Source organism: Podarcis vaucheri (genome assembly GCF_965113315.1).
Source record: "Podarcis vaucheri genome assembly, chromosome: 17".
In the NCBI taxonomy this organism is placed as follows: Eukaryota; Metazoa; Chordata; class Lepidosauria; order Squamata; family Lacertidae; genus Podarcis; species Podarcis vaucheri.
The window spans coordinates 31,813,190-31,834,648 of NC_138755.1; the positions used below are offsets into that span (position 1 = coordinate 31,813,190).

At 43.7% G+C, this 21,459-nt stretch overlaps 1 protein-coding gene and 1 long non-coding RNA gene across 3 annotated transcripts in view; one reads left to right on the top strand and one right to left on the bottom strand.

Annotated features, from left to right (window-relative positions):
- Positions 1–5,594: 5,594 nt before the first annotated feature.
- KCMF1 (potassium channel modulatory factor 1) overlaps positions 5,595–21,459 on the top strand; it is a 42,679-nt gene continuing 26,814 nt past the window's right edge. The window contains exon 1 of one of the 2 annotated variants that reach the window (XM_082205088.1): positions 5,595–6,241. In XM_082205088.1, coding sequence (XP_082061214.1) covers positions 6,226–6,241 — 16 coding nt within the window. In that variant the 5' untranslated portion in view covers positions 5,595–6,225. Of the gene's footprint in view, positions 6,242–6,955; positions 6,978–21,459 lie in introns of those variants that run through there. The other variant, XM_082205089.1, reaches the window with a different exon arrangement.
- LOC309522165 lies at positions 10,786–12,328 on the bottom strand. Its single transcript, XR_014214937.1, has 2 exons — positions 11,048–12,328; positions 10,786–10,942 (listed from the first exon to the last, which is right to left on the bottom strand). It is a non-coding gene; the product is annotated as an uncharacterized lncRNA (long non-coding RNA).

Here is a 21,459-nt window from a genome sequence, read left to right on the forward strand (position 1 = left end):
TGTGCTTTGAGATTTGGATTTTCTTTAAAAAGAAAGAAATGGTGTCCCATACAAAGTGGGAATGGCGATGCTGTTGTGAACTCACTGCTAGTTTTGCAGTGCAGGGAAAATGCCTGATCTTGCCACCTCGGCAGCCAACCTTGCAACAAACCCACTCTATATAGTACAGTACAGTCAAACCTCAGCTCCTGAATGGCTCCATTTTCAAACATTTCAGCTCCCAAACGCTGAAAACCTTTGAACGTTTTTCAGAAGCCGAACATCTGACGCGGCTTCCGCTTGAGTGCAGGAAGCTCTAGCAACCAATCGGAAGCTGCTCCTTGGTTGTCTAACATTTCGGAAGCCGAATGGGCTTCCGGAACGGATTACGTTTGACAACTGGACTCGGTAAAGACCTGAGCCATTGTTTACAAAGCCTGTGTATTCTCTTCAATAATCAGGTCACAATTTTTTAAAAAAATGCCTTAGGCAAGTCAATATCTTTTAGCCTCAATATTCCATTTGCAATATGGAGATATTACTGATTTAATTTGCAGAGTTCTAAACATCATGACGTGACACTAAAGAATGATAAAAATGCTAAATATTTGTGGGAAAATATTAGTATTCTTTTCCCTAGAGTGCTTCTATTCATTACAGACAATATAGTTATTTTCATTGTATGAAGCTATTATTATTTCTTACATTTATATACCACTGTTCATCTGAGGATCACAGAAGCTAAACCAAGAACAATTCTGGATTATTCCACCTCAAACCCAGTATGAGTTTGCAAACCGTAATTCTCTTCTCTTTCTGGGGCAAAATCAACATTTTCTTTTGCGGGGACTATCTCGAGTGTGCATGGGGCTTCCCCTCCATTTAATCTTTAAAATATCCTAGAGCTGGATATTTCTGTGCAATCTACCTTCTTGCCACTTAAGTTAATGAAACCATGGGGCATAAGAATGTTTCACTCCAGCATGTGGAATTTGAGAGTACTTTCAGCTTCTAATACAGTACTCATATATTTTGTCTTCCCAAATAGCCATGGCAACGGAGCCATAAAGCTGCCCTTCGTAAAAATGGCTGGCCACTTTCCTATATTCTTTCTTTCAGGCCAGGCTGTCACTAGCAAAGATGGCCACTTTTTTTGTTGCTTCCAAGAGGACCAGATCAAAAAATGTCCTGAGAGAAGAGTCACAATTTGGTTAGGGGAAACTGGGTAGAAAATCACTGGAGGGAAAGAGTAGGCAGTGAAATGCAAGAAAGGAACAACAACAACAAGTACTATGGCATCTTAATGACTAACTCTTATTGTGGCTGAAACAAAATAAAAAAAATTCCTTCCAGTAGCACCTTAGAGACCAACTAAGTTTGTTATTGGTATGAGCGCTTTTGTGTGCATGCATACAGTATGCATAATACAGTAGTCCACAAAAGTTTATGCACTGCTATAATAAACTTGTTAGCTCTAAGACACCATAAGTCTTTCTTTCGTTTTTATTGCAAGACACTAACACACAGCCACCCCACTAAAAAAAGAGATAGGCATTGGAAAGGATACGGGAAATGGGCAATAGGTCTTCAGAAGTGTGAAGAAAAATGAGTGGGGTTGATGAAAAGTTTGGGGTAATCGGGGACAATGAGAATCAAAGCATGGCGCTAAAAATATGGAAATTTAGCCCATTTGAATAATTTATAAATAAATCAAAATATGCCTTGTGCCTCAGCCCTTGAAGTGCCTCCCAAGACGTTCATGACATGGGCAGCCACAGACGCACAGTGACACCAGCAGCCTCCAAGTAGGATGGGGGGAATGGAAGGTGGTGGGTGCCCTCGTGTGCAAAGGTATACCTAGGGATTGGTTAGGTTGGCCCCTACCAAAGGCGCAGGCCCAGGGGGTTGCGAAAATGGTGCCTCTCACTCTGGTTTGGAGTGACTAGGAGCCCGCCCACCCATCCAAGGACTCTGTGGACTGCTTTGCCCCATTGGGTGGCCAACATCTCCTTGCCAAGGGCCCAAGGGAGCCTAAATACGCCTCTGGTAATGTGTCAATATATAAGCTTGTTTTTTAAAAAACAACTACCTATTCATTTTCAGCGGTTGATGTGCGCTATTAAAACAAGTACTGTATCATTGTTGCCTCTCCCCCCCCCACATATTAATCTTACATAAAATCTTTGTTTATGTAGGATTGATATTACCTTAATAGCCTCAGAGTAAGTGTGGTCCCCGCACTGAGCATGGTTAGTGATTAAAGAACAGTGCAACAGTGCCCCAAAACGCAAGCCACCTATCTGTATTGGTGTGCATCTGAAGAGTCAGTAATAAGTTTCAAAGCTGGAGGAAAAACTTGCTGGGCTAAACTTACTGAGAGATGGCATGTCGATCTGCGTTGGTTCTGCAACTGCTTTGTCCTGGAGGTTAAGTGGTACCTTGTGGAGAAAGAACTTGACCAAGTGTTGCTGTTTGTAGACAATGCTCCTGGGTCATTCCACTTTGCATATACAGTTGTACCTCGGTTTACGAACTTATTCCATTCCGGAGGTCTGTTCTTAAACCAAAACCATTCTTAAACTGAGGCACGCTTTCCCTAATGAGGCCTCCCGCCACCGGTGTCCTTACACTGTTCGGATTCCGTTCTTAGACCGAGGTAAAGTTTGCAAACCGGAACACTCCTTCCGGTTTTGCGGAGTTCGTAAACTGAATCGTTTGTAAACAGGACTGTTCTTAAACCGCTGTATCACTGTAGTAATGTTGAAGTTGTCTTTCTCTCTCCCCACAATATCACCTCCATCATCAAACCTGATGACCAAGGTTTTATTTGCTGTTTCAAGGCAACTTACATAGGCTTACATCCTCATGGGTCCATAACATTAGGGATGCTGATCCCAGTCTTAACGCGATTGAGTGTTGGAAGTCCTTTAACATTACCAATTGCATCACATATATTAAGCAAGCTATAGATGCAATCAAACCTGAATCAGTCGATGCATGTTGGCGAAACTTATGGAAAGAATGTGTGAATGATTTTAAGGAATTCCCTACTATTGACAACAAAGTGGAATGAATTGTTCAGATGGCCAGGCAAGGCAGTGGTGATGGCTTCACTGATACCCTTGAGGAGGAAGAAATTAAAGAATTAATTGAGGGACAAAGAGTAACATTGACTAATGAAGTGTTAGAGGAGCTGATAAGATTATGAACAAAAGAAGATGAGGGTGATGAACAGTGTGAGCCAGCAAGTTGGAATCTACATAAATTAGTTGAAGTGAAATGCTTGAATAATTTAACTGCTGACTATGATCCCTCTATGGAATAAAGGCTCAAAATCACACATGCTGTTACAGACGCTTTGAGACCATACCAAAAATGCAAAAATGTTTATTTTATTTAATTTATATTCCACCTGTCCCCCAAAGAACGCACGGTGGCATACAGACTTCTCTGCCCCATTTTATCCTCATAAGAAATCTGTGAGGTAGGTTAGGTTGAGTCTATGACTGTCCCAAGATCATCTACAGAGCTTTATGCCAGCTTGAACCCTTGTCTCCCAGGTCCTAGTCCAGGGGTCTGCAACCTTTAAGACAAAAAGAGCCACTTGGACCCGTTTCCGAAGAAAAAAAAAAAGGGAGCCGCAAAACTCGTCACTATAAAAATAACCTTTTTGTCACTTTTTAAATTATTTCTTTGTTTGACCCCTCAGAATTACTCCTCCTCATAGAAATGTTAAATTAACAAGTTACCTTTTTGTGTGTGTGTGTTCTTCACTCCCCTTCAAAACAGTGACCAGCGTACATGCCCCTTACAATGTAGCGGGTGGGCGGGCGGGAAGGTGATGTCGGGATGGTGCGTGACTAACGCACGCACCGTCCCCATGCGATGTCACAGCCAGTACAGAGCCCGCCACAGTGGGGAGTGTCGGGGCGCACAATGCACCTCCTCCCCTTGCTAGTATCCGCCCCGGAGCCACGGCAAAGGTGTAAAAGAGCCTCATGCGGCTCTGGAGCCGCGGGTTGCAGACCCCTGTCCTAGTCCAACCCTCTAGCTGCTTCACTCTTCCACAGTGTGACCATATATGTGAGGACCCACTACACTATTTTTACCTGTAAACAAGAAAATGGATTAAGAGAAGGATTCGCAAGTGTAAATATGTCTCCGACTCTGAGTTTGAAATTCTAGTGGATTTCGAGACATAAATATATGGGGGTTTTTTTGGGGGGAGGGGTGCTCTTTGGTTTAAAAACCCCACACAATTACCCACAGCCAGGGCAGAAAACTGATCAAGAGTAAAAGTGTGAGAGTGGAAATTAGCAAGCAGGGAGGAGTAGCCAATGTCACAGAAGACAGAATTGGGATTCAATGTGACCTTAACAGATTGGAGAGGTTTTACACTTAGGAAGGAAGAACCAACTGCACAAATATAAGATGAGAGACACCTGGATTGCCAGTAGTACATATGTGAAAAGGATCTAGGGGTCTTAGTAGACCACAAGCTTTGCATGAATCCACAGTGTGATGCAGCAGCAAAACAAGCTAATGCTGTTTTAGGCTGCATCATCAAGAAGTATAGAGTCCAGATCAAAGGAAGTCATAGTACTGCTCTATTCTGCCTTGGTCAGACCACACCTGGATTACTGAGTCCAGTTCTGGGCACCACAATTTAAGAAGGATATTGACAAGATGGACCTTGTGCAGATGAGGGTGACCAAGATGATAAAGGGTCTGGAAACCAAGCCTTACCAAGGAATGGTTGAGGGAGTTGGGTATGTTTAGCCTGGATAAGAGGAGACTGAGAGGAGATATGATAGCAATTTTCAAATATCTCAAGGACTTGTCACATGGAAGATGGTGCATGTTTTTCTTCTCCTGCTCTGGAGGCTAGGACATGAACCAATGGATTCAAGCTACCAGAAAAAGGAGATTCCTACTAAACACCAGGAAGAGCTTTCTGACAGGAAGAGCTGTTCAATAGTGGAACAGACTCCTAAAAGAGGTGGCAAGACTCTCTTTCCTTGGAGGTTTTTAAGCAGAAGTTAGATGGCCATCCGCCATGCCTAATTTAGCTGACATCCCTGCATTGCAGGGGGGGGGGTTGAACTAGATGACCCTCAGGGTCCCCTTCCAACCATTCTCTGATTCCAAGCCTCAGCCTCCCGAGTTTACTCGGAAACAAACCCTACTGTGTTCAAACGATGCCTTCCTGACACGTGAATTAACGTGGTAGCCCAGCGTGTGCTGCTGGGACCCCCAAAGCTGCAAGGGCGGGGAAGAAACCAGCGCTTGGAGCGATGTAGGAATTCCGCCCCGACCCCCAAATTTCTGCACATCTCCCAAGCTGTACATCTATGGGGAGGGCTGTGGGGCCTGGTCTTCCGAGGCTGAAGCCCAGCTTCTCGATTTCATTTTATTCTTCAAACGAACGGTTGTTGTAGCCGCCCAGAGAGGGAAAGCGCGTTTTGTGAGGGAAAAGGAGGCGGTTTTGTGAGGGAAAAGGACTGAGAGCCGAGAGCGGGGCTGAGGTGCGTGAGGGGAAGGCGAGACCCTCCTCCCCTCAGCCGCCCGGCCGGCTCTTTCCTCCCTCTCTGGCCCGCTGTGTTATTTCCTCTTCCTCTCGGCGGGCGGGAGGAGAGACAGAGAGAAGGGGAGGTAGGCTGGGCAGGCCGGGCTAGGAGGAGGAGGAGGAGGAAGAGGCAGCGGCGGCGGCGGCGGCGCTGTTACCGCCGAGCGTGGTGGTAGGACGACGGACGACGTGGGGAGGGGAATAGACCAGGGAGACCGACGAGACCCGCCGCCGCCGCTGCTGTCGTCGTCGGGCGGGAGGGCGGCGCTAGGAGCTGGCGGGGCCCTGAGCGAGCTTACAGAGTCACCGTGTCACGGCGGCGGCACCCGCCCGCCCGCTTGCTGCCTCCCGGGAAGGCGGGGAGGGAGGAACTGCAGCCGCCGCCGCCGCCGCCACCATCCTGGAGAGGCCTCACCATCACTACTACTACGAGCGCCGCCGCCGCCGATTCGCCTCCCTCCGCCCGCCCGCGCCGAAGCGAGCCGCCTCCTGCACACGGAGGGGGTGACTTGGGAGAGGCTAGGCCCAGCCTCGAGCCTCGCCCGGGCCCAGGCTGCGGAGCCGGTGCCGGACAGCCAAGACCGGGGGTGGGTGGGTGGGTGGGGAGGGAACTGGAGCCCGGGACGGGCCTGGGCTGGGCCGGGCCGGGCCGCTGCCGCCGCCTTCTCCTCTGAACTAGGATGTCCCGACATGAAGGTGAGTGAGTGCGGGGCCGCTGCCGCTGCTGCTGGCCGGGCCTGGGCGACACCGGGCGGGGGATGGGGAGAAGGAAAGGGAGCCAAGGAGAGAGCGAGAGGTGGATCATCATGGCGCCGCCGACGCTGCACTAGGAGGGGTGGCGGTAGTTCGTAAGTCGGCAGCGGAGCCGGGCCTCGGGTAGCAGCCGCAGCCGGCGGTGGCGGGAGAAGGGCGGGCCGGAGTTGCTTTGCATTGTCATGGGGCCTGTGTCCGTTACGGCTCCCTTTTCGTCCCGGACCAGGAGGTGGCCTGAACTGCGGCCTAAAAAAAAAACCGAGGCCCAGGCGGTTGTGGGCGCCTCAGAGCCTGGTCTGGCTTTGGCCCCGCCCTAAGGGGGGAATATAGTAGTTATGGGGCGAATGAATGCCGCCCCGTTTACCGGGACGATCTGCTCCTTTATGGCGGGCGTGATTTGATACGGAGGGGGAGAGTGGATGTGAGCGAGCCAGGCCCAGCTGGCAGGGCAGGGAAGCCCATGGCTTGGCGGGGTTGGGGGGGGGGAGAATAGGAAGGGTGGGTTTTAGGGGCAGGCTTGCATTGCCGGACAGAGTTGGGGGTTGTTGTGGGGCACGTGGGAATGGCGTACATAAGGCTTCAGGGCTAACGGCAAGTGAGCGCTTGGGACTGGAGCCGGAGAGGGAAGCTACATTTCGGTGTCTAGGCTTGGTGAACCAAGAGGAAGGGAGAATGGCAGGTAGGGGTGGCTATGCGCAAGGAGAGGATGTTGGGAAAGAAGTGGGGGCAACGCAGAGGGAGGAAAAATGTAGTTTGGCACTGTATTGCCGAAGGAAAATGGATGCATGCTCGTCAAAGTTATGGGTGGGGTGGACGATGATTAAATGGTGGAGAAAAACTGGCAGCAGTACCAGTGGGGATATATGCCTGGCGAGGAGGGTAATGTATGGGTACCAGAAGCCTGAAAAGTACACAGAGGGCACTTTGTGTATGTGTTAATCTGGTAAGAGAAATGTGCACACAGAGTTGTGCCGAAGTGAAGTGTGGACATGTGAGGAAGTGAGTTTTGAAGAGGAAGTTGAAATTGGGAACACTTCAGAGTTGGTGTGACTTGCAGCATATGCTTCAGGGAATTCTTATTTTGGATGGCAGAGAAAGGCTTGCGATGGGTGGTAGCCATGAAGAGCAGAAGATAACGTAAAGTTGAAAAGGTTCCCTAAGGGAGAGTGAATATATAGGGCCGGATTGTTGATGTAGATAAGGGCTTGGATTATATTCTAAGGTGGTTGAATATACATTTTCATACTTTTTTGCTGTAAAGTTGATTGTAATCTGAGTAGCTGTTGAGAAACTAGTAAATTGCAATTCTATCTAATCTGATAGGTCTCCCCTAGTCTAGGGCAAGTAAGAATTATTTATTATTTACCACATTTACATTCTGCCCTTTTCTCCCAATTTGTTCGGTGTTGTTCTCCCCCTCTTCATTTAACCCCCCCAATAGCCCTGTGAGGTAGTCTGAGAGGCTGTGGCTGGCCCAAGGTCAGCCACTGAATTTCATGGCCAAGTGGGAATTTGAACTCTGGTCTCGCAGGTCCTAATTTGACCCTAACCAATGCACCATACTGGCCGACCATTCAAGTACATATCTATTCAAGCGTCTTTGTGGCATATATGTGCATATGGGCTGATAAATTCACAATAGCTATTTACAATATGACACCTTAAAAAATAAGTGGCTAATGTGTGGTCCTCCTGATGTTGCTCTACAAGCACCTTCATCTTCCTTGATCGTTTACAGTTCTGGTGGCGCTTATGGGAATGGTAGTTCACCAAGTTCTGGAGGGCCACACATTAGCCACAGCTAACTTGAAACTTACTTTCTTGGATATCATTGTATGCTGCCTTCCTCCTTTTGTTTACTCACATTTTGCAGCACCATAGAAGACAACACGGACAATAGTTCACATTGCTCTTGATATTCTTTTTTTGTTGATGTGGAAGTAATTGGATGATCAATGATCAAACAGTGAGAGGAACTGAAAATTTGAAAAGGTTTGTGGGTAATAGGAAGAATTATGTGTGACTAATGGACCATATTTTGTTTTGTCTTCATTTTTCTGGTGATGTTAATTAGCAATAAGATGACATACAGAAGTTATATGTAGTAAAACTTTTAAACAAGCAAGTACGAATTTAACAGCCAATGGATATGGAACATTGTCATGGAGGCAGATACGTATATATTAATGATACTGAGGAATACGTAATCCATGACAACAAAAAAACTTTTGTATTTAAATGTTAAATGTTGCTGAAAGTGTTAACTTCAATTACGTGAAAAATAATCTTCCATTTTTTTACTAATGGTTGGTGTCTTTTTGATAGTTGGAACTCCATTAGCTAATTCCATTAGCAAATTCCAGCTATCAAAGGGCACAACAAACCCAACAGTAAAAGATGGAAGATAGTTTTTCAGTGTTATGTAAAGTTCAGTCTTCCATATTTACTATTGGTTAGTGCCTTTTGACAGTTGAAATTCCATTAGCTAATGGAATTTGCTGCCAGATGTGTCAATGAACACAGCTTAAATAACTTTACCAGGGGATTTGATGAATTCATGGAGAGGTATGCCTATCATGGAACCTCCCTGTTCATAGACAGTAAGCCACTGAATACCATTTGCTAGGGGCCAAATGATATGGGAGTGTTGTTCCCTTTGTGCTCTGCTTGTTGGCTTCCTGCAGGCCTCTGACTGAATACTGTTGGGGACAGACTGCTGGACTAGATGAATCCTTGGTCTGATCCAGCAGAGCTGTTGCTTTTAAATTAGCGAATAGTAAGTTATTTTACTGTTGTCCTTTTGAGGCTGAATGGTTCTTAAAAGGGCTGCAATCCAGTTGTGTGCAGGCTTCAAGTATAGTAGTGGAATAAAGCTCCATTGTAGCTGTGCTAATTAAAATTATAACGGAGAGATGCCAAGTACGTCTGAGGTTTATATGTATCCTGTAGATGCCAGCTCTTCAAAGTGTGAGAGCTTTCTACTATAAATGACTGTAATAATAGCTGATTTCAAAATATTTGCTTAATTGTAGGATCTTGGAGATTCTGCAGCCACACAATCAACTTGGTGCATGTGCACATGTCCTTGTAATTTGTGAACTTTTGCCGTTTTACAGCCTGATCATGTGCATTTTTACTTGGAAGCCCCAGTTCAATGTTCATAGGGCTGCAGCCTTAAAGTCAGTTTTAGTTCCTGCAATGAGAGTTCAATGATGAAGAGAGATAATATTTTTTTTATTAATGTGCATCAACCCAAACTCAGACGCTCTAAAAAAATCTGAAAGAAGTGTGATAATCTGGAGTGTTGTTTTGCAAATTATGGATATTATTCTTAGCTGCATCTTGTTTTATGTTTGCTGTATTAGTATTTTGGTTGTTGTTTTTGTTGTGGCCAGTCCATAAAAGAGGACACTAAAATATGATGCAAACATGGCTACAATGCTTGTTTTGGCACCTTCTGAGTTCCCTGACCATTTTGTCCACTAATAAATCTACATCAGCTGTGAAATTACCTGAGTAACTCCTGTTTCAGTGAGTAATGTTGATTTTCTCACAAGTAGTTATCTGGACACGCAGTTTGAGTCTTAGCAGGAAGCAAGTAAGAAGATAAATGGAAATACAGTAGAAAGTTTTTGTGCATCAGACAGCTGTTTGAGAGAACTATGTGTTAATGATCTGAGAAGCCTTGGGTTACCAGGGTCCTGTTGTTCAGCAGTAGGTTGGGGTATATTAACTGGCGGCAAAGACTTGGGAACCAAAGCTGGAGTTCCAGGAAGTCAGCCTACTTAACTTGTAGCTGATCTTATATTGGATGTGGCCTCAGTGCCTACTAGAGCATGCTGACAGTTTATGTAGTGTGGCTGCTCCAGATCCCTGCTGGTAGCTTAGTAAAGGAAAGCTTTGATTCTGCAACTAGTTATTGGCTTTCAGTGAAACTGCTTGCTGAACAGTTGTGTTTGATATATTTTCAGTGCTCAGACCATATTTTTTGTTGCTCCCTCTTTGGGTTATGGCAGTTGAGCAATCTTGATCCTGGCTGTAGGTTTGTGGGAACATTTGTTGGGGAAAAGTATATATCTGAAAGGCAGATTCTTCTCTGTTTTATGATAGTTCTGAACTGCCCCATGACATTGTCATTGTTTTTGAAGAAATTGTTTTATTCATCCTTCAGTGCAGATGCATTGTAGTAGGGATGGCTTGGACTTAGCTTGATTCCACGCTTATTTTGGCATTCTTTGGCTGGTACCCGGTTTTGGCACTTAGGATGCACAGCTCCAGAAACAAGTACATAACAAGTTTGAAACAATGTCTGTAATAATGTGTGACATTGCAGGTTTGTGTATTGCTCCAAATATTGTACAAATTGGTCTTTGTAATGAATGGATGTTGAGAATTGCCAAAAGCCTATTTCATCCAGATTCTGTTTACAACAGCAGTTAACCAGATGACTGTGGGACAAACAGGGCATCAAGCTAGCAGAGGTATACTGCCTTTGAGTAGGAAGTTTGTTTTTAATTCTCGTGGCTCATAATCAGTGAGATTCTTGATGCTCCATGAATTCTTCTAATTCTCCTTTAAAATCATTAAGTTAATGGAAACTACATCTTGAAGTAGTGGGTTCCTTTTGATTGTGCTGACTCTGTCCTAATATAATGAAAAAGAGGAATAACTTGATTCAATTTATTCTGTGTACAGTGCATAACATAGCCTGGATTCCCCGTCCCTGGCCCCTAGTGCGTAGGTACTCACAATTGTTGCAGGGGATGGGAGACCTTGTAAGCACTCTACTCTGCTTGTCCTCTTGTACTCTGTAAAGCCACACTGACATTTGACATCACAGTATACAAACAATCTGTAACCAAAAAAATGAAAGAACAGAGGTGAGGGGTGGAAGTGAAGGCAGGAGTTAACAGAGGAATAATGTTATTTCAGTTAAACACATTTAGGTTGAATTATGGAGGGGATTGTGAGTTGTGTCAAAGTCTTCACAGAAAAGCTTGGTTTTGAAGGAAAAGAGAGAAGGGGCACCATGAAGTTTTTCTGGAAGGCAGTTCCAGGGGAGAAAGTAATTTCAAGGAACAGGGGATCTTGGGACACCTGTGGGTAGTGGAGTTGGTGGAGCAAAGGTCACAGGCAGTCATATATAGACATGTAAAAATCAGAGATTAAGGAGGTTAAGGCTGTGGAGAGGTTTGCAGGTAAGGACAAGGAGCTTATACCTGAGACTGGAAACCAGTGTAGGAATACAAAGAGGGGAAATATGAGCTTATTATCCACGTGCCTAAGCAGTAGGAGGAATACTGATCAAGGAATGTCGATCAATTTCCTAGACTAAGCAGAGTGAGGAGGGCTGTTAGGGAATTAGTTGTATTAATGAATCCCACTTTTCTGTTAAAACAATAGAAGCAGTTTACAGTAGGAGTATAAAAACACATCAAGGTAAAATGAAACTTCAGAAACACATAACAATATAACAACAGCAATTAAAACTATCAAAAAGCGAGCTAAAAACTCCAGGAAATAACAGTTCATATATTGTACCAAACTGGGATTTTAAAGAAAGGCTTGACTAACTATCTGAAAGCAGGAGATAAGCATGGTAGATCTTCACCAGGAGGAAGTTTTCTAGACCTTTTACAATCTTGGTGCTACCACTGAGGAGGCTCTGTCTCAAGGACCCACCTATCTGATCTTATGTATGAGTAGCATAAAGAGCATGACGTCCAAGGGTTTTTTTTATTGACATTTTTAGGAATCCAAAAGTGCAGTAGCAGGATTTTACATTGTACCATATACATAACAACCAGTAAATAATAAGAAACAGAATTAGTGACACCAAGACTTCCATGTTTCCTTAACTGGCATGAATGTTGAATATTGAACACCTAAGTCTGAAGCAAAGGAAATAAAAGTTCCACCATAAAAATGTTCTGGATCTTCTGTCCGTCCTGCAAATACGCAGTTTTTATATGCAGGTGTGTTTTTGGGGTGTTGTTGTTTAGTCGTTTAGTCGTGTCCGACTCTTCGTGACCCCATTGACCAGAGCACGCCAGGCACTCCTGTCTTCCACTGCCTCCTGCAGTTTGGTCAAACTTATGCTGGTAGCTTTGAGAACACTGTCCAACCATCTCGTCCTCTGTCGTCCTCTTCTCCTTGTGCCCTCCATCTTTCCCAACATTAGGTTCTTTTCCAGGGAGTCTTCTCTTCTCATGAGGTGGCCAAAGTATTGGAGTCTCAGCTTCAGGATCTGTCCTTCCAGTGAGCACTTAGGCTTTAACTATATGGACCTTTGTTGGTAAGGTGATGTCTCTGCTTTTTAAGATGCTGTCTAGGTTTTTTGGGCAATCTGTCCTAATTTGTTTAGGGCTTTAAAGGTTAGTGTGAGCCCTTTAAATTGAACCCAGAAACAAATTGGCAAAGAATACAGATAGAACAACATTTTTTTCTTTTTCTTTTTTTGTCTCGATCCCTGAAGATGCCAGCAGCATTTTCCATTAATTGAAATGTCTGTGTTTTCAAAAAGGCAGCCCCATGCAAAGAACTATTGCAGTAGTTGGAGTCTGGAAGTAACCAGGTCATGGGTAACTGGCAGTAGGTTCATCTTCTCCAGAAAAGGCTGCAGCTGATGAACCAGTTAGAAATGATAAAAGGCCCATTGCCCATTGCCACCTTCATTATCAGAGAGGTAATGGATGAAGGAGTACCCACAAGCTGCATACCTTCTGCTTCAGGGGAGTGTGTCTAAAATAGGTTAAATACCCTTATGAAGAAATACTGATGGACAATATTTTTATTTTATCTGGATTACATGTGAAGTTAGGATTTCTTGGTGCTGAAGTTGAATCTGTTTAAGTTATTCTGTTTGTTTAAAAAAATTCCAAATGATTTCGTGACACAATTACAAACTTTGACTATCAGTGCTGTTCACTCCAGCTTGCATTCTGTGCATTAACTGGCACTTGCCAAGTATATACATTGTTGTTGGAGTGTTCACTGTTTACTTCCCTCTCCTGTGAAAACTGTTTATGTAGGACTATCTCATGCTTTCTGCTTTGCTTAACTAGTTACTAGTTTGTAACACCCATCTCCTTATCCTATAACTGCTAAATTTCCTTAAGAGCATTTAGTAACGCTCAAAGTCTCTTTGAAAGCTCAAACACAAAATGTCAAGACTGTCTTTGTTCTGGACATCCTCAATGAATCTTAAGAGGCTGGTGAAGCAAAACTTCCCATTGCAGACTGCTGATTCCACCCCCGTCCCCCCCAAAAAAGCAAATGATTTTCCTTCTATATAAAGCCTTCATATCCTTAAGTTTACTTTTCACTAATTTATCTGATGAACATGTTATTTCCTGAAGACTCTTGTTTTGAAATTCTACACAATTGGCTACTACCCTATTGGCAAGGAGGCAGGCAGATTTTTAGAAATCAAGTGTTACCATATTTTAGTCCTTAAAATATTAACTTGGATTGATGACATTCCAATCCTAGTTACTTGTTGCTTTGAAATTGAAATTTGAAATTGTCAGTTCTAGAGCCTCATCCTTTCTCACCTCTGTCCTGTTTTAAGATTAAATGCTTGAAAATAATGGTTCACTTGTGACCATCTTTCTAGCATCTTATGTAGTAAATAAACATGGATGCAAATGACTTTGCTTCCCCACAGTTTCCCTTTCATTAGTACTCCTCGCATATCTTTGTTACCTACTGATCTCACTGCCTCTTTGATGGGATTCTTGTTACTAATGTGTATTTTTATTTAAGTTCTGAAATTGATTTATTGTAGTTTTATAAGTTGGAGATCTTTATCAAGCAGAGGCCCTTGGCTTTTGTTCTTTAGTTAGCATACAACATGGAATAATTTGTGGCCCCCAGGAAGAGAAACTAAATCTTCACATCCTTTGTTTTAAGACAGCCAGCGCACAATCTATTCATATATATATATATGGCCAGGATGTGGGCATATTACATATTGGAATATGCTGAATGTGTATGTCTTTACATTTTCCTGTTGGTGCAGTTTAGATTAGCAATTCAGCTATTAATGAATTCTATTTATCAGTAGCTAATGGGATGAACTGCACTTTGAACCATTTTACTTGCTAAATGCCTGCCTTGGAAGGCCTGTGCAACATCATGGTTGTACAAACGTAATGATCTGTGCAGAACAAGGGACTTAATAAGACATTATTATTTTTTAGTCTTGTCTGCTGCTCCTAAAGACCTTATATCCAAGGTAGAAGTGGACGCTGAGCGGGGTGAGATATATTCCTGATTCTCTGGTTCCTGCCATCTGTGATTTTTTGGAACATTGTCAGTTATTGGCCTTAAATGCACAAAATCATGGGTGGCTTATGAACGGAATTATAGAATAGGCCTGAGTCCTCTTTCATACTTACATTTATAACCCTTCCTGTCAGTATTGAATACATATTGAATAAATATTCCAAGATTTATTCTACAACTTTGTTTACAAAGTGTGTACCTTCTTACGCTGAAAGCTTGAAAGTATTGCAACTTCAGTGGTTGGAATTCAACATATGTACTGTACATGATGAATGAGGTTTCCTCGTGCAAGAGGACTTTCTCCCCCTGTGTTTCTGATACATCTTCAACTTCTACACAGGAAACTAATTCAAACTCCTCTTAGAATCTCTGAATTATAGAGTTGCAAGGTACCAAAAGGGTCATCTCGTCCAACCCCCTGCAATGAAAGAATATTTTGCTTTACGTGGAGCTCGAACTCATAACCCTGAGATTAAGAGTCTCATGCGCTACCAACTGAGCTATCACAGAATCATAGAGCTGGAAGGGACCACAAGGGTTGTCTAGTCTAACCCCCTGCAATGCAGGAATCTTTTTTGCTCAGCATGGGCTCGAACCCCCATGACCCTGAAATTTAAGAGTCTCGTGCTCTACCAACTGAGCTATCCTTCTCACATTCTGCTGCTGTGCTGGCAGAATGGCTGCTGTATCCAGTACAGATCAAGCATATGTGAATAGGGCATATTCAGTAGAATGGTGGGCTCTCCCTGTGTATTTTGCCTGCAGCAGCCAAGAGGCCATCTACTTGGGACACTCATTCACCTTATTCAGGTGATGCCTTGCAGCAGCAGCAGCAGCTGCTGCTGCTGCTACTACTGCTACTGGCTTTTCTCTCAGAGGGGTAAGAAGTATCTAACAGATGGCCTTAATGGAAAACTTGTACTACCAGAACATACAAATGCAATGAAATGCAAATGCACTACCAGAACATACAAATGCAATGCAAAAAAGCAGCACCCGCCTGCATAATACAGCCCATTGGTGGGTACAGCCCACCAATCAGAGAAACTTCTAACAGCCGATGAAATCACCATGATGAGCACACACTTCTGCACCACCAGAACACCCCCTCCTCATCAGCCTCAGTAACACCACCAGCAGTTAGCCCACTATTGCCAGTCTCCAGACATCCTTAGATTGCCATAGGGGTTCCAGTTCCTTAAAGCTTTTCATAAGCACATACACAAAGGAATGGAAGGAAGATACACACAACACTTGCATATATTTCTGGGCAGGCTTCTTCTGCAGAGCAAATACGGCATTCCTGCAGTGGGTCCAGGATCTACAAGAGAAGGAAGGATCCTTTTACGAAGCAGCCAAGGGGATGGGCCAGGATATGACAGCAAGGATACGTACACGGTGACAGCCTTCAGTGACATTGTAGGAGTTAAAGTCCTATGAAGGAGAAAGGGATGGGACTGGCCCTACTCACCTTTTGCATGCATGGAAAAGCTTAGTCATTGACAGTGGACCTGGATACAAATTTAATTCATTCCGGGGTTCTGTGCGCACCCTGAAAAATATCCAGAGGCGCCACTTCTGCGCATGCATGTGATAGAGTGCTTCTGTGCATGCGCAAGAGGCGAAACCCCCCAAAAATACTTCCAAGTTTGCCGCTTTCACAACCTGAACTTTACGTTACTCGAGAGTCTACTGTATTTAAATATTTGTAGGGCACTTTACAGGGATTAGTCCTTGCAAGGCAGCTTACAATATTAATTACATTCAAGTGTAATTAAACATTGAAATATTTAAAATTATTATAGAATTGGCAAGAAAACAGTATCAACAAAAAAGGTATAAATATAAAAACAAAAACAAGCTATACAGAAAGTTTAGAAGACAACAATGAAACAACAAAATGCTCTCTTCCCCTGTGTTGCGGGGTGGAATGTTTTCTGTTTCATAAGTACTAACAATGAATGGTTGCCAGTTGTAAATACAGCACTGGCTAAGCTTGAAAGTTTCAAAGTTTTTAGCTTTGTTTACTACAACAATAGGCCTGGAAGGTTGCATTTGGCCCATGGACCTGAGCTTTCCCATCGCTGCTCTATAGTGCATCAGAAGGATTTCCAATGCAAACTGAAGAATTAACCTAATTTGCTTAGGAGAACCCACATTGTTGCTTCCTCCACTATCTCTTGAGATATTGGAATAATGAAAGTTTTCCTATCTGGGATAGTTGTAGGAGTTACTGGGATCATGTACATGAAGCACTCAAAATTTGCTGTATAAAATCATAAATGTTTTTTTAAAAAACATTGTTATTGGTCTTCTTGCCAAATTGAATTTATTTTTAGCCTTGCAAGTCTTTGGGTAGTTCTCAGATCTTCTACTTCAGCTTCTTAGTAGACTTCTGTGTAACATACGAATATGTTTCTTCTTTAGAATCATTTTGCATTTGAAATCTTTTGCAGTTTGTGGAATTATTTTGGCCCTTTTTGTTGTAAGTGTGCCATGCTGTTTACACTTCATGCAGCTTGCAGGCACTTCTAACTGCTGATGACGCATTGGGCAAAAGATTCCTGCATTCCAGGGGGTTGGACTAGATGACCCTTGTAGTCTCTTCCAACTCTACAATTCTGTGGTTCAATGATGCTATGAATAGCAATGTCCTACCAGCCCTCATTTGATTTTGTTTTAATTCAGATGCTGCACTGGATTTTATAGCTGTGTTGTCCAGCGACACAATGTTGAATTTCACCACTGTTGTGCTTAATTATGGTCAATGCTACATTCCTTTATTCAGTTAACAGACACACAGAATCATTGGGTTGGAAGGGGACAAACAGTCTTGTTTGGTATCATTTTCTTTGATTAAAAACTGAGACAAACAAGACAAATGCTCTTTAATTTCCTTTCCATCCTTTAGGTACAGTGGCTCCGCATGATTTCTGTTCTTTTTATATATGAAACTGCAAAGTCTCTTGCTAGCTTCAAGGGATTCTTTTATATTCTACGCAAGGATGAATTTTACTTTGCCTTTAGCTCTTCTTCCTACTTACAACTCCTAGTATAGGCTTCTTATATCACACTGGTCCAGAGCAAACTTTACATTAATAGAAAGTTCACCCACAGTTGCATACATACATCATTTTGTTTATATGTCACCTTTCTGTAGTTAAAACCAGTTCAAGGCAGCTTACAACATAAAAATTATATAATTGCAAACATAGCAAAAGTAGTTGTAAACAATAAATAAAATATCAAAAAGTACACAACCAAATTAAACAATTTCTACGTAAATCGTGATAGGATCTAAAATAAAAGTACAAAAAATTAATATTAGTAGCAGCAGCAACTCTCCCCCCCCCCCACCAAAGAAAACCACCTAAACCAGGGTTCAGCAAACTTTTTCAGCAGGGGGCTGGTCCACTGTCCCTCAGACCTTGTGGGGGGCCGGACTATATTTTGGAGGGGGGAAAATGAACAAATTCCTCTGCCCCACAAATAACCCAGAGATGCATTTTAAATAAAAGTACACATTCTACTCATGTAAAAACACCAGGCAGGCTCCACAAATAACCCAGAGACACAATTTAAATAAAAGGACACATTCTGCTCATGTAAAAACCCGCTGATTCCCAGACTGTCCGCAGGCCGGATTGAGAAGACAATTGGGCCAGATCTTGCCCCTGGGCCTTAGTTTGCCTACCCATGACCTAAATGGTACCCCAGTCCAAGGGTCTGTTCAGCAGCATTCACTTTTGTAGCTGGAGTCATTTGGGGCCTCGCCCTTTCAGGGCAGGTGGGAAAAGGCCTGCAAAGCAGGGAGCCGGTATTCCAGGACTCACAGCCAAGATGGTCTGATAGTTATGAGATCATTAGTGGGACATGAGGTTGCCTGTCCTCTATCTCTGCTTACCCCCCACCAGCTTACTACAGCGGTGCAGATATTTACTATTGTTAAGGTTAATTATAGTTCTCTCTTGTCAAGATGTCAGGATGTCAGACACCTACTGATCTGGATTGAAGAGCATAGCCTTTTCTGCATCCTGTTTCATTTTGAACATTTTGCTCATATTCATATTTTTATTTATTACTTGACTAATAGTATAGATTCTTACCTGATCTTTCCTCTCTCTCAAAATACAGTTCTTCAGCAGTTCAGAATTGTCACATTTGGACCTGTTGTCTTGTGTGTCAAGAACTGCAATTCTTGAGTGACAGTGATGTACTGGCCTGGGCGTTAGGCTTGCCCCTGAAAGATCTTGGTCAAATCCCTAGTGAGCCACAAAGCATACTGATGACTTTGGCCAAGTCACTGTGTGTCAGTTGATTCTATCCCATAGGGTTGTTAGGAGGAGTAAGGAGAGGGGACCCTACCCTGTCTTGAGCTCTTTGGCAGAAAGATAGGATAAAACAGAAGAACAGAATTAAATTGACAGAGCCACAGTTTTTGAACATCTTGTTGTCTGAGATCTCTATACATTGTAGATGTGAAGAAGTATAGGTAAAGGTAAAGGTGCCCCTTCCCGTACGGGCCAGTCATGTCCGACTCTAGGGTTGTGCGCTCATCTCACTTAAGAGGCCGGGAGCCAGCGCTGTCCGCAGACACTTACGGGTCACGTGGCCAGCGTGACGAAGCTGCTCTGGCGAGCCAGCACCAGCACAGCACACGGAAACACCGTTTACCTTCCCACTATAAAGCGGTACCTATTTATCTACTTGCACTTAGGGGTGCTTTCGAACTGCTAGGTGGGCAGGAGCTGGGACCAAAAGACGGGAGCTCACCCCGCCGCGGGGATTCGAAGAAGTATAATTATTTGTTAAAACTTACTCATTTTTCTAAACCTGTAAATTTGGTAGTTTAGATGGAGTAAATGGTGTCCAACCTGTTTTTAAAATGTCTTATTTCAAGAGAGGATGGAGGTATATGGCGGAAGGGATTTTTCTTTGAAAACAGATGAAAGAAAATTCTAAGTGCAGGGACAGCTTATAACTTACAAAATCCATGCACTTTGCAGGCTCCTGGGCTAGACTGCTCTGTACTATTTTGGAGATTACAAAATCTGGATAGAGAGGATTTCAGGCATTCCCTAGGAGACTTGGTACAAAAAGTTTGATGGACCACTCTGTGTACTAATATGAAAATACAGTGGCTTGTGTGGTTTATGATTATGGGAGCTGGTGAGAATACAATGAGTGTGTTTACAAACAGTGTGTGGGTGGTGTAATGCGGTACTTGACGATTCATAAGTCTAAATGCAGGATGAATCGGAATGGGTGTTTTGTCTTTAGGAAATGAGACTTGTGATCTGGTGCAAAGTATTCATAGGCATCAGTTTTTGAAAAAGGTGTCATGTAGTCTCTTGAATTTATTCCAATACATTAAATTGACAAGGAGTTCAAACTATTTGAGGAAAAGGTACTAAATAAAGTAAAACAAGGAAGCATATGGCCTGTGTGCTGGATCTGGCCCACCCGTCTCCACAGCTTTATCTCCAATTCCTGGCATGATCTTTTAAGGGCAGCTTGCTTTATTGTTTCATCTCAGGAGATAGCAGAGGTGGGAGATAAAGCCCCTGCCTGCTCTTTAAGTGTAATGGGCAGCATTTTCACTCACTCCAGCACTAGAAATGTTGCCTTTTAGTTTGCAGCTCCTTTAGCTGAGGTTCAGGAAAAGCAAAACTAAATGCTGCAGAAATTGTCTTCACAGTTGCATGGGAGGAGACAAGGGAGAGGGGAAGTGTGAGAGCTTGATACTTGCTTAGTCTTGTTCCAGCCAAGCATAAGTGACATGCATGTGTGATTTATCAATATAAAGAAATCGAAAACTATTTTTATTGTGGAACTGAAGTTAAGCTTTCCCATAATTGTATTTTCATGCTAGAAAAGGCTTAGCCTGTTGAATTTCTGTATGCCATATTAAAGGCACAAGAATCCTGTGTCCCCCCCCCCAATGTCAACCATAAACTGAAGCCTAGGCGAACCTTTTAGAGACCGAGTGCCCAAACTTCAACCCCAAACGCACTTATTTATCGCAAAGTACCAACACAGCAATTTAACCTGAATACTGAGGTTTTAGTGTAGAAAAAACAATTCATACATTAACACCTTTTGTCTTAAAAGGAAAACGCAATAACAGAGCTTTCAGTGATACAAACAACTTTTTTTGAAAGGTAAAAGTTTGCATTTGGCATGCTTTTGAACAATTAATGTGATTTTTGCTGTTGTATGCATGCCGATAATTTGTCTAAGCTTGCTGAACTCAAGGCGGCTTCCTCCCACGTAAAAACAACAGACTGGCCGGAGGCCCTGGCGCTTCAGAAGTTGACACCTGCTCAACTGCTCACCAGGGTTACCACCCGAGAGCAGAACAGGAAGGCGGGTCGGGCACAACCAAGTTTGATGGCGGAGAGGTGGAGCTAGCCCAGAGGCGGCCGTCAGGTTTGGTTGCGGTGGCAGATGGGCTTGATCGGTGACTTGAGTAGCGGTGGCACAGGCTTTGGATGGAGCAGCAGTTTCCCAGCATGAGCCCTCCCCACACCCCACCCCTGGTGCAGCCTTGAGGGTGAAAATGGTGCCCTAGCAGTGCTGGGACCATGCTGGAAGCGGCCAGAAGCCTTCTGCAGTGCTGGAGTGCCAGTTTCACCCCCCTAGCTATGGCCCTGCTGGGGCGACGGTGCGTGTGCCCACAGAGAGGGCTCTGAATGCCCCCTCTGGCACATGTACCATAGGTTCACCACCACTGGCCTAGGCTGTCAAATATTGTTGGATTACAGTAGCTGTCATAAGCCTTAACCATTGACCAGCTCTTAGGAGCTCCCTGGTGTCCAAACAACTCACATATGAAACACAGCTCTGACTCCAGTCATTGGCCAAAAGCACTGGTA